Here is a 14,146-nt window from a genome sequence, read left to right on the forward strand (position 1 = left end):
TACTATCCCCTCCACCCTCCTGCCCTTCCATCATCATAGTACTACCCCCTCCATCCTCCTGCCCTTCCATCATTATACTACTACCCCCTTCATCCTCCTGTCCTTCCATCATTATAGTACTACCCCTCTCATCCTCCTGCTCCATCATCATACTACTTCCCCCTTCATCATCATACCAGTACCCTCTTCAGCATACTCTTATCCCTTCATCTGTATTTGAAACAAAAAAAGCTATACTTACCTCACCAGTATGGTTCCTCTAGTCCCCAAGGGACTCCTCTACCTGCTCTGCATGAGTGACCTCACTCACGCTGCAAGGGGGCGTGGCTTACCATGGCAGGGGCGGGGCTTCCCTGGACATACCCGGAACATGGTTTTGCCAGGGCTGTCTCCTCAGAATCAGGACAGTTCCGGCAAAACCGGGACTGTTGGCAACTATGAAATACTGTATGTAAACATAACCTTAATCTTCTGCTACATTTACAGTTTAGTAGTTTGTATGAGTTGCTCTTAACAATAGTAATCTATGACAATGTATATTCTCTGTAATACTAAATTTACTACTATACCTACAACTTCAACATCTATTTTGATGGAAAGTAGTACTACCTATCCTATATTTGAATTTTGTACAGCAATGTGGCAGGTCTATTTCATTTACAAATGTTTACAGATAGATGAGCTGCTTCCCTGCAAAAGACAGCACTAACATTAGCACTAAACGTCACAACTGATCTTTGCCGTTCTATTCTATTTATGAGCATAAACCATGTAACCCTTACCTCCCTGCATAACTAATATCCGGAATCTGCCAGTGTTGTTTAACTCCAGCTCTAGGTAGAAAGGATTAACTATTGCAGCATTTAAATACATAAACAATTTTTCTTTTTACTATATTTTGTCTTATTTTTACAATTTTATTCAAATCATATCACCTGCAGCACAAAACAGAATAAGTGATCAAGTTGAAATCGGTGAGTTCGGATTATTACATATCATCTTGTTAATCCATAGAATTTGCATGCCTTGTGTCTTAACCCACCACTTACTGGAGTGCCAGGGCGTAATACAAATAAATTTATGACAAATTTATAACATTCTATTAAAATCAATGGAAAAATTCTCACAAGAGTAAAGACTGAATTTACCCACATGGGTCTGCATACCCACCAATGGGGCACCTGGGGGAACACACTTTAAAATACACATAGTAGGCAAAAGGGCCCGGGAAAGTCTGGAAGCAACTACAAAAAGGTGGGGCTTTAAGTAGAAGTGAGGCTCCTGGGCATTTGGTAGTAGTCCTAGGGCAGGCTTTAAGTGCCTGGAATTATTTTGCCATCTATAAATGTGGCCACATTTTTGCAAATATTCTTTATGAAATACATTATACAGTTTTGTGCCAACAGCACCTGTGAAACGATAGATAGATAGATAGATAGATAGATAGATAGATAGATAGATAGATAGATAGATATCACACGAAAATCCAAAGCACTCCAGCACAAAGTGAAAAAAGGTGGTGGTCCACTACAAAAATGTGCAAAAACACAGGATGCAACGCTTCAGTTCTCTCACAGAACTGTTTTCAAGCATGATGCTTAAAAAAGATTCTGTGAGAGAACTGAAGCGTTGCATCCTGTGTTTTTGCATATTTTTGTAGTGGACCACCACCTTTTTTCACTTTGTGCTGGAGTGCTTTGGATTTTCGTGTGATGCTTGGGGATCCCCCTTGCCAAGGGATTTGTATCCAACTGCACCAGCCAGGGGTGGATTAACTTTACCATAGGCCCGGGGCTGTTCACCAAGCCTGGGCCCCCCCACCCCACTGTAACTATGGCAGCACTAGCCTGGCGTTCATAGTACAGTATAGATAATGTCATGATGTCCTGATTTGTGCAAAATTGCCATTGAAAAAACTGTGATTTTTTGCAAATCATGGCGGAAGTGTAGCCAGGAGACAATACACCACTGAAAGTATACGTTTTTTGGGTGGTCATGGGCCCCCCAGGAGCTCAGGGCCCCGGGCTGCCGCCCGAAACACCCCTATTATAATCCACTACTGGCACCCGCTACACCTGTGGGGAGGTGCGGCTCCTCTCTCCTCCCTAGATAGATAGATAGACAGACAGACAGACAGACACAGATAGATTGATAGATAGATAGATAGATAGATAGATAGATAGATAGATAGATAGATAGATAGATAGATAGATAGATAGATAGATCCCGAGTTACAAACAATCCTTTGTGGTCAGATTGTCCAGATATGTTTCCTTCCACCTGTATCCTAGTTCTTGCAAACACTGCAAATAGATGTAATAGTGACAGCTGAATCTAAATGGATAACATTGCCAAACCTGAACATTTTGCCAGGTTTGCTCAACACTACTTGTGAGCAGTAATTGTACAACTACAATCAGTGCCACTAATACAGGTTAGGGCTATGTTCACACAAGGTTTTTATGTGAAAATATGGTTGTATTTTAATAATTACAGCCCTAAATGATGATTATTATTTGTCATAAGTATTAAAATAAGACCTTATTTCCTGCTCAAAATAACGTCCCTTACAAAAGTGCGGCCAAAAACAAAAGTTGTGTGAACATGGCTTAAAACCTGAAAGAAAATATTATGTGCGAACAGGCAAATACAACTAAATATATGTAACATAAACAGCAGGTATTCACAACCATTGTATTTAGTCAGGAATACCTAACAGCTTACATTATAAATGGACATGTCTGTATTTTTTTGACAGTATAAGATTTTAAATGATAATTTTAACCTCTGGAAATAGCTGTGGTCCTCTACAGTTCCTGGAGAAAATTATACTTCCTCCTGCCTTAATCAATGTGGAAATGAGGTTCATTTGCTTGAGTATCAACAGTGAATGTCTTACCTCTTACCACTAAGCTATCAGCATATTACCATCCATCATATCATTCAGAACAAAGAATAGCTATGATAAAAGCATGAATAAATACTAGTTACTTATTGGTTAAAGAAAACATTTTATAAGGTTATTATTGTAGTACTACCGTGCATTTTATACACAAGTCTGCTTTTTTTTATTTATTTTTCTGCACCAAAAGTGCCTATAATACAGGGTCACAGCCCCCATGCACATGGCATTGCTGCCGTATGCATGAAACAAGAGAAATAAATGTTTCTGTTAATAGATATCCACCCATTAAAAGGATGTCTTTTTTGCTTTTATTCAGTCAACTACAGAGTAGTGATGGTATTATTATTTTTATTATTAGAATCACAAAGAATTCCCTTGACTATTTTACCTTTGCTTTTCTTTCCACTCTTTTTCACTTTGCTATACATATATGTGTGAATTTGCATACATATATATGTTTCTTTTTTCATCTTCATCTTTTTTTCCCCCTAGACTACCTGTGCATGTATATAATAAATATCTAATACTGAGCATTTGATACATCCACAGGCAAGGAATTCCAGCTGATCATTAAGTCCTCACACCCAGATGAAGGATATGAAGACCATGATACCTTAGGTGAAGAGGTGACTGAGTCTCCTGAGGATACTGTGGCAAGAAATGAAATAGAAGCTACCCAATGGAATGAAACACTGAACACAACACAGTCTCCAAGCACCACATCACAGCAGAGCCATGAAGGTATTGTAAAGCTGCCCCATTAACATGTGGTTTTCTGGAAATTTACAAATTGGGCTATGTTCCCATATCTTTTTGGGCGGCCATCATTTTGTGTGAAAAAGTGTGGGAACATAGCCTTACTGAGCTATTAAAATTTGTCCATTTTAATTCATATATAATGCCAGTCTTTCTTATGTCACTTGGACAACCAGCAATAAGAGCTGCTTATTATAGGTACAGACCAAGCCATAATCAAACATAATGCTTTATCTGTTTGTAACCTAGCCTTTGTTGAGCAGAACATTTTTGATTCATTCAATCTTGTCATGGCCGCTTGTGCCTCTTGTGCCGCCCAACCCGATCCCTTACTTCTGGCAGAAGGTCTCCTGCGTCCCCTCGGGCCTCTGGTCCCTCCTTCCTCCCCGGCTCCCGTATGCCGCTCTGTACGCCGTGGGGTCTCTGTCTCTGAGTCGGCACGCGCCAACTCTGCTATGTCTTAAAGGGGCAGTGTCCCCACTATTGGTCTGGCCATTCCCTGCCCTTAATAAAAACTGTCCCTTCCTGTTCCCTAGTGCCGGATCTATAGTGCTCATTGCCTATCAGAAAAGGGGTTCCTCAGCTACTGTGATTTCTAGTGTGCCAGTCCTTTTGTTATCGTTCCCTGACTCCACTTCTGTTTGCTGCCAGCCCTGACCTATCTGCCTGTTCCTGATCACATCCCTGCCTAACGTCTTTGTACTTCGCCTCTCCTCGCAACCAACACAAGCAAAAACGCGCCAGGGGTAGCGACCTGGGTGTCGCCTGCCGCAGCAAGCCCGTCCTGCCTTACAGCGGGCTCTGCTGGAGACCAGCGGCCCCTTAGACTCTGCTCCCTGGTGCAGCTTAATACCATCGCTTGTGTAGGTTATGCGGATCCACTGCATCCAGCCGTTACAAAATTTTTATGGTACTGTATGCTTATAAATCACTCAAATGACAGAAACTTTATTGGTACGCTTATAAATCACTTAAATCACAGAAACTACACTGGTACACTAAAAAATCACAGCAACTTTATTGGTACACTTACAAATCACTGAAATCCCAGGAACGTACAAATAATGATGAATATTAAACAGTGATTTAATTTACTGATCTCTTCCGGTTTATTTATCTGCAGTGGGAATTAATGGAGAGCTAAGAAGGAAACGTCAGTCTGAAACAATGTCTGAAGGTAATCTTTTATCGACCAAATATTCCTGAGGAATGTTAGGGTTTGTGCTCTTTGAGGCAGATAAAATGAATCATTTTTATAACATATATATCATTAAACATTATAGCAACAAATTATTCATACTCTTTATCTTAGGTGTTTTTTAAAAGGGCGGAGGAGGTAACTGCTTGATTTAGAAGACTTTTCATACTTGAAGGAAGTGCTAGGTAACAGCATCCTGATGTAGCTGCTAGGTAACAATGCAGCAGTAATGATAAGTGACTGATACAGAACGGGAATAGAATATGACAGTAAAAATATAGTATAGGAAGCAAACAACAACAAAATTGAAAGAAGGTGAAAACATAAAAGCACGTCCATTCGGTTATTGTTAGTATTATTATTCTTTATTACAGTATGACAATCTGATGTATAATTTCTTAATTACTTTTAGGCTATGTGCACATATAGTATTTTCGTCTGCACATATAGTATTTTCGTCAGTCTTTTTTCAACCAAAACCAGGAGTGGGTTGAAAACACGGAAACTGTGCAAATCTATTAGAATCATTATAGTTTTCCCCTCTCAATTTCATTCTTGGTTTTGGTTGAAAAAAGACTGACCAAAAGACTGACGGAAATACTATACTACTATAGCCATAGAATCCTTTCTAGCTTTTTTTTTTTTATACATTTAGTGAGATTATAACACACTAAACTGGAGGGGGACTGCACTGCCCAGAGGGGTGCTACCTAGGGCATACTAAAACAACAACTAGATTATTTATTCACAATGCACTTTTTACATAGCACCTTATAGCAACTGGTAATTTGGTTTGTATAGGTATTTATTGGTCAGGGAGGGTTGAATATGCATTTATAATTGGGTTGTAGGCCCGGGAGTTTCTTTGTATTGTATAAGTCTTCCATGTTGTTTTGTGGGTGGTTTTTTAATTGTCTTTAATTGTCTTATCATGTCTTTAATTGTCTTATCATGTATGAGGATTCTAGTCTGTTATTTTGTGATGCCAATTATGTATGTTATATAAAGATTTATTATTTGCATTTTTGGGTGTGCTCCTTTTCCAGTTTGGCATAGTTTTCCAGTTTTTTTTTGTATTTAGTGAGATTATGATTTCATTTATCATGCATATATTAATGGACAAATGCTCAGATCTGATAAAAGTATTTTAATTTTTGCACTTTCGTTTTTTCCTCCATGTGTTAAAAAAAAAATAAAAAAAAAATAGAAAAAGGAGGGGGGATTTAAACTTTAATTATGGAATGAATTTATTTATATATTTAAAAATGTGGTTTTTTTCCACGCAAACTTTTGTTGTCTCTCTAGAGGACTTTTATGATCAATACAACAATACATACTGTATGCACTGCATTAATCCATTATCACAGCACTTAAATGCTACAGGCTGCTGAAGCCTGTAGCAGGTGCCGATTACCGACAGCCACAGAGGCTTAGAAAAGGCCCCAGGCTGCCTGTTGAATCGATCGGTTTCCTGCACCATTGCACCACCAATGATGTGCAGCCGGGCCATTTAAATGCAGCTCTCAGTTTTGACAGCGGCATTTAAATAGTTAAAGGGATCAGTCTGGGTTGGCTATTAGGCCAATTAGGCTATGATGTTCACACAACGTAAAAAAAAAATACACCCGTTATTGACGCAATTTATTTGACTTCAATGCAGTGCATTTAAGTCAATGGGATGACAGACGTCCTATGCACACAATGTATAAAATTATGGATGTTGTCTGCATGAACATCAAAATAACAATCATGTCAATTATTTTCGAATTCTATTGCAAACAGCGGACTTTATTTTGTTGTTCACACACAATTTTTCTTTTTTAACCATCCTTAATATTAAAGGGAATCTGTCAGCTCCCGGGCCCTTTCTAAGGTGCTGATAGTGTGCAGTAGTTGGCAGTTTCCTAGTGAGTATGGTGCTTTTTGGTAATTTTCTGTGCAGCGGATTATGCACAATTTCATCTCTCCTACTGTACTAAAGAGGCGTTGTTCGTGCCACACTCTGGCACACCTCTCCACTCCTTCCCCTCCCTCCTCTTCATGAATAATCAATGCTGCCCGGCCTCCTGCTCGCTCAGCTGTCAGCCAGTGTCTTGATTGCAGATAGATCAGTTCTCTGTAATAAGTTTATGTCTAAAAGAAACACTCAGCTATAGTTGAAGCTGTGGTTTAGGGGTAACTCACCTGTCTAGAGACCTGCCAGCAGTTCATTCTCTGGTTCAAATCCCCTGAGGGAAATGAAATATAGGTCTTTATTTATGTTTTAATAATTATTGTATCGTTTTTAAGGCTATGTTCACACACAGTATTTTTGCTCAATATTTTGGTCAGTATTTTGCAACCAAAACCAGAAGTGGATTGAAAACACAGAAAGGCTATGTTAACACTATGTTCACGCTATGCTCCAGTAGTCTACATGACTGGTGAAAGCAGATACAGTGAAGGGAGGCAGGCTGTGCAGGGGAATCGAAGCAAGGAGTCCGGAAGCGGTTCCATGAAGTCAAGTGACATAAACTTATTGTAGAGGCGCGCTGTATGGGAGGAAAAAATAAAATGTTTCATAATCTGTGTTGTTTCATTATCTCAACACTGTGCAGTATGGGAGTCAGTGACATGAGCGAAAAACACGGGCATAATTTCTAGAACCTAGATAACCCCTTTAAGGGATGTATGAGTAAACAATGTCACCATATACTGTATGTGCCATCTGTAAACATTATGTGCCATCTGTAAACAACAGAAACGGATGGATGCATTTGTTATAAATAGTTTTTTCTGGACATTTTTATTACAATAAAGACTAGAATATTTTATCCAATGCCCAAAACAAAGAAAAATACATTAAAGGATACCTTTGTTTTAAGCATGATACAACATGTCAGAGGCTTGTATTGGTCGGGGTCCAAGTGCTGAGACCCCACAGATCGTTACAATGAAAGGGCAGTCGTGTGCAGCAGTGCACACTCTAAATCTTCATCGCCGGCTCACTGCTTAAGTAGCAGTCAACAAAATTATAATGGAGCCCTATGGAACCTCTAGAACAGCGATTAGCGGAAGTTCTATAGGGCTCCATTATAATTCTGTCGACTGCTACTTTAGCAGTGACAGCAGAGACGAGCGCGTCCGCCCCTTCATTCTAATGATCGGCAGGGGTCTCACCACTCGGACCCCGACTGATACAAACCTCTGACATGTTGCTATGACGGAAGTTTGTTTAAAGGATAGATACCCTTTAGGGTATAAACCCACACACCGTATACACAGCAAATACGCAGCAGATGTGTTGGTGAAGATTTGATTCTGTGTTCAGCTATTTAGATCTAATTGCTGCGTATTTGCTGCGTATTTGCTGCGTATCGCAGTAGTAAATACGCTGCATATACGGTGTGTGGGTTTATACCCTTAAGCTTTTTCAGTATTTGTGTGAAAAGTAGGCTATGATATAATAGAGTCTCAGAAATCATTGTAGGTGTTAGAAAGTTTTAACTAAATTTAGTAACTCCTAAAGTAAATGTTCTCTAATTTCAGGTCATTGTTTGCAACCTATGGATGAAGGATTTTGTTCGAATTATACCTTGCTTTGGTATTACCATTTGAAGGCTGATGAGTGCCGTCCATTTGTTTATGGTGGTTGTGGAGGAAACCATAATCGTTTCCAAAGTAAAGAGAAGTGTGAACAGAGGTGTAAATCAAAAGCAGGTTAGAACTGTTTAAAACTCTTAAATTATAAATTAATATATTGCTATAGTAAAAGAAACATTGGACTGCAGAAATATTTGTGTGTGATAGCACATATCCTCATAGCATTTAAAGAGTATTCCTGTTTCCACAAAATTGTAATAAAATGCTGGGAGAAAAAAGTAAAAAAAGACATACTTGCCTACCCTTAATCACCCGCAGCTACCGCTGTAGCTCCTGATCTTCTCTCTCTGGCCCCCTAATGCCTTTCTCTCTGTCTGCTTCTTGTATAAGTATCCCGTATTGGCCATTCATAGGTCTTGCGCTGACCTCTTATCTTGGAAGTAGGCAGAGCAGACAAGTACCAGAGGGCAGGAATAAGCCAGAGGCTATAGCAAGGATCGTCAGGAGACATGGGGTGGGTAAGTATGGCTTTTCTTTTCTTCTTTTTTTTTTCTACAGCCCCAGCTTCATATATGATTTTTAATGGCAGCAGAATACTTCCTTAAAAGCTATTGCAATGTTTGCAATCATTTAATATTGTTCTGATAAATATAGAACAAAAGTTTGAATAAATTGCAATAAGTAATGTTTTTTGTTTTTACAGCTGCCATGCATACATAGTGGCCCAGATTTGCTAAAAATGTCTAATTTTTACACAGTGCAAACTTTCATTGCATAGTTTAAGAATGCACCATATTATGTTGGCTTATGCTGTTTGATAAGTCTGTAACATTCTTAGACACTCTAGACTCAGTTTAGAGCAATTATTAGTTGGCTTCATGCTTTTTTGACACACTGGCCCAGATCTTCTGTCAGATTTATCAGTATCGTCTTCTATTAGTTTGTTTAAAATGCGCCAGAATTTTGAGCCATATTTTGGCACATTTTTCACACAAAATAAAAAAAACAATGTTCCTGCTTAATTTCTTCCATTAAACCAGTATTTTTTAATCCAAGTTACTTATAAAATGCATACAGGGTAGCATTTTGCAGTACTCTATAAGTAGAGAAATAATTATTATTTTACAAAAAAATAATTGTGCACATGGTAAGTATTCTCATCTGGTACACAGGACCTAGATCTTCAGATCATGGGCTCCCTGGCCCCCTCTGAAGGTAGTCGTAAAGTCAAAAACAGCTGAAGCCAGAAGTTAAGCACTCTGCGTAACTCCGATTGACTTGAATGAGGATTACGCAAATGGGGTGACCTGCAAGCTACACTTTTTTCATAACTCTGGCAGTTACTCAAACAGCATGGCACAAAGGGTTACCAGCTCAGGTTTTTTGATTCTCAACCACATCTAGCAGCTGTGAAGAGCCCATAGGGGGTCAGAGAGGCCTCGATCTAAAGATGGATGTGACCCACATCTAGGGAACACTTCTAGCCTATCCTGTTGATATGCCATAAGTGTGCCAGAAAGGTATACACCTTGTTCACACAACATATGTTTTGTATAAATCACGTCCGTTGTTGTAATTTGCAACAACGGCCATGATTTATACAAAACATATGTTGTATGTGAATTAATGGAATCCTGGGCGGAGCGGATGCGCCCGCATCCGAATTCACTAGAAAAGAAGATCATCTGGATGATACTGCAGTACCGTCCGGGATGATTTTCAGTAACACCAGACATTATTTGTCCTGTCCGGGTCACAGAACGGCCGGTCTCATACCATGTGTGAACAAGGCCTTAAAGTGTACTTGCCATGAGGGCCACTGTGGTTGGAAACCATGGTAGCCAAATAGCCATGGATACCAAAACTTCCACCCGAAGCCTGGAATTCACTGCTGATCCAGCAGCAGTCCTCATGACAGGTACACTTTAATAACATAGGAATATTAAATGTACTGATACTATGTGATAGCATATACACCTAGACGTAAATTACAGTGGGGAAAAAAAGTATTTAGTCAGTCACCAATAGTGCAAGTTCCACCACTTAAAAAGATGAGAGGCGTCTGTAATTGACACCATATGTAGACCTCAACTATGGGAGACAAAATGAGAAAACAAATCCAGAAAATCACATTGTCTGATTTTGTAAGAATTTATTAGCAAATTATGGTGGAAAATAAGTATTTGGTCAGTAACAAAATTTCATCTCAATACTTTGTTACATATCCTTTGTTGGCAATGACAGAGGTCAAACGTTTTCTGTAAGTTTTCACAAGGATGGCACACACTGTTGTTGGTATGTTGGCCCATTCCTCCATGCAGATCTCCTCTAGAGCAGTGATGTTTTGGGGCTGTCGCTTGTCAACACAGACTTTCAACTCCCTCCAAAGGTTTTCTATAGGGTTGAGATCTGGAGACTCGCTAGGCCACTCCAGGACCTTGAAATGCTTCTTACAAAGCCACTCCTTCGTTGCCCTGGCGGTGTGCTTTGGATCATTGTCATGTTGAAAGACCCAGCCACGTTTCATATTCAATGCCCTTGCTGATGGAAGGAGGTTTGCACACAAAATCTCACGATACATGGCCCCATTCATTCTTTCATGTACCCGGATCAGTCTTCCTGGCCCCTTTGCAGAGAAACAAACCAAAAATAAAGTGCCCTAAAGGTAGGTAATCTGGATGGTTCAAATACCAAAACAAATTTATAAGGGCCAAAAGCCCAGATCACATCCAGTAAACCTACCACTAAGTAAAACGTAACTTTTAATAACTTTCAAATAGAAATAATAAGTATAAAGTTGTGCTCATTAAAATCACAGAGCTTCCATAACCTTCTACAGTGAATCAACCTATATCTGTATAGTCATAGTAGCTGCAGACTACTGACTACCTCGTAGTATATTACTATCTAACTGGGCTATGAAAGCAATGAATTTAAAATCAACCGCACAGCCCCTCAACTAGTTTCACCCACACATGGGCTTCATCAGGAGGAGGGCTTACATAGACTGGTTGCCTATTGCAGATTCAGTCTTCACCACCTGGTGCAGAGCTACAATTTTGTTTCTGGTGTCCTTTGACAGCTCTTTGGTCTTCACTATAGTGGAGTTTGGAGTCTGACTGTTTGAGGGTGTGCACAGGTGTTTTTTTATACTGATAACAAGTTTAAACAGGTGCCATTACTACAGGTAATTAGTGGAGGAAAGAGGAGACTCTTAAAGAAGAAATTACAGGTCTGTGAGAGCCAGAAATCTTGATTGTTTGTAGGTGACCAAATACTTATTTTCCACCATAATTTGCAAATAAATTCTTACAAAATCAGACAATGCGATTTTCGGGATTTGTTTTCTCATTTTGTCTCTCATAGTTGAGGTCTACCTATGATGTAAATTACAGACGCCTCTCATCTTTTGGGGAGAACTTGCACTATTGGTGACTGACTAAATACTTTTTTTCCCCACTGTATGTCCTACATGAATATTATTACATGGTATTTTAAAGATAATGTAGATACATTAAGCCACTTCCAGACATGGTTGATTTGTTGCAAAGCTGACAGGTTCTCTTTCCATGTACATCCACTTGCTGTACTTCCTGCTGTTTCCTTATCCTGCATTAAAGATATTGTTGGATGTAAATCCACTGGAGCAAGAAGATAAAAGAGTGTCTTTAATGTTGTTCCAATATTTAGAATTATCCAAACATCCTACTTTAATTACTGGCAAAAGCAGCCAGAGAGCATACATCCTCTTATGTGCCTTGTGCCATGGCAGTGTAATCCTGTGTACAGACCATCTGCACTATAGATTACATTGATAAGACTATTCCATGAAATGGATCCAAAGGTTTCTAGTTACATCTGCTTTCAAGATATGTATCTCTGTTCATACACTAACATTCAAGATTCTGCATAAAAAGTATATAGTAGAAATGTGAAGTTAGCCTTTCTAACAGCTTGAATGTCAAGTGTTAAACTGACAACGTGAGCAGTAATCTAAGGTATAATATATCTTTTTGTCTTTCAGAACCATCCCTGGGGAGGTGATAATGTTCCTGGTTGATCATACAGTATACGTGTTAGCAGATGATGCATTTTTCATGCATTTGAAGACTTTATCCTGACTAAACCTAATCAGTGCAGGCTGTATGTGTAGGAAGGGATTTGAAGCCGAAAAAATCCAAAATTTCTTAAGCATCATAGTGTAGCTGCATTAGAAACATCCATTGGATGGTATAATAAGGTCATAGGATAAAGGAGCGGTTTATCACGGGTTACTGCTTTGTACGTAACAGAAACGTTTATTGTTTGTTTCATTGTGATATGTTTTTTTTTACTTTCATTTACCTTGTTTATTACAAAATAGTAATATTAATCTAAATTATATTTTTTACAGAGAAAAAGTAATGCATTGATTAAAGGAGGCAAATAGCATAGTGAATCTTTATGTGAAAAACCTAAGATAGAAAAAGTTTTTAGTGTAAGTTGGTAATTCTTCTCCTTCATTGAGTAAAATGTTTAAAAGTGTTAATGACGCAGCATGTAACTAGGTGAAGTAATGTTTTGAATCTGACATGTGACTCCTTAGTAATATTTATGCACCTCAGTCACTGCCAGACACTGCTGCTTCTTTACATCATCTCACATGGTCCTTACATGCTTACCTTTGCACAATATAAAATTAAATGTAATTAATTCTTAATTATAACGTCTAAAGATGTGTTATATCACTTGTCTATGAGATCCCTGTGCATATCAGTATCTTGCATGTAGCATAATATTATTTGCTTGTGGTATGGATTAACATGATAATCATACTAGCTTATATGTCCTGTTTTGTAATGTAAATTGAGTTACCACACTGGAAACTTTTTGCTGGCCCTCAGTTTTAAAGGAAGTCTCAGTAGTGAACGGTCAAAACTTTTTAAATGTCTTTGACATTTCAAAAGTTTTTTTTGTGTTTTTTTTTTTAACAGGGTTATCCAACAGAATAAAAAATAAACTTCTGGAGTAATACACACTGCTATTCTAATACCATGAATGCAAAGACAGACACTCCCCAGTATAATTTTCAACTTTAGCCCCTCTCCTCACTCCTCTGAAGCCCCTTTCTTTTCATTTTTTTAGAACAAGTACACTGCAGTCTGTCTCTTTGTCTTCCTCTACTGACTGCATAACAAGTAGTCCCTTACGGACAGCTCCAAAGATAAACAGATTAATACCACTGCAATGGAATCTAATGTCTCCTGAATTTTCTTCTCCACTTCTGTCAAAAATTATTATTTATGCTTCATATACTTAGTTTATGCACATCTCTGATGCTGCGTTTACACGAAACGATAATTGGCCCGATCGTACGATTAACGATGTCGGAGTAACGATTTATTTTTCATAACGGTCAGCGTTTAGACGGTACGATATATCGTACGGAAATTCATTTTGCGATCGTTTTGCGATTGCTTAAGCCTATCTCACACATTGGTTAAATTGGCGAACGACTGTTTACACGGAACGATCTGCGAATTTTTTACGAACGGCGAACAACGATTTTGGAACATGTTGAAAGATCAAAATGAACGATTTCTCGTTCGTCGTTTGATCGTTCGCAGCGTTTACATGTACGATTATCGTTCGAATTCGATTGTTATCATGCAAATTCGCACGATAATCGTTTCGTGTAAACGCAGCATAAGTCTATATATTTAAAT

The 14,146-nt window shown here is 38.7% G+C and overlaps 1 protein-coding gene across 1 annotated transcript in view; it reads left to right on the forward strand.

Moving 5' to 3' along the window:
* The window catches only part of LOC138783311 (collagen alpha-1(VII) chain-like), a 236,647-nt gene extending 223,543 nt beyond the window's left edge, over nt 1-13,104 (forward strand). Inside the window, exons 98-101 of the mRNA XM_069957875.1 lie at nt 3,437-3,646; nt 4,785-4,838; nt 8,388-8,558; nt 12,466-13,104. Of these exons, the coding sequence (XP_069813976.1) occupies nt 3,437-3,646; nt 4,785-4,838; nt 8,388-8,558; nt 12,466-12,485 (455 nt within the window). The 3' untranslated portion in view covers nt 12,486-13,104. The remainder of the gene's footprint in view (nt 1-3,436; nt 3,647-4,784; nt 4,839-8,387; nt 8,559-12,465) is intronic.
* Nucleotides 13,105-14,146: the final 1,042 nt, after the last annotated feature.

The sequence above is a fragment of the Dendropsophus ebraccatus genome, chromosome 1, assembly GCF_027789765.1.
Source record: "Dendropsophus ebraccatus isolate aDenEbr1 chromosome 1, aDenEbr1.pat, whole genome shotgun sequence".
NCBI lineage: Eukaryota > Metazoa > Chordata > Amphibia > Anura > Hylidae > Dendropsophus > Dendropsophus ebraccatus.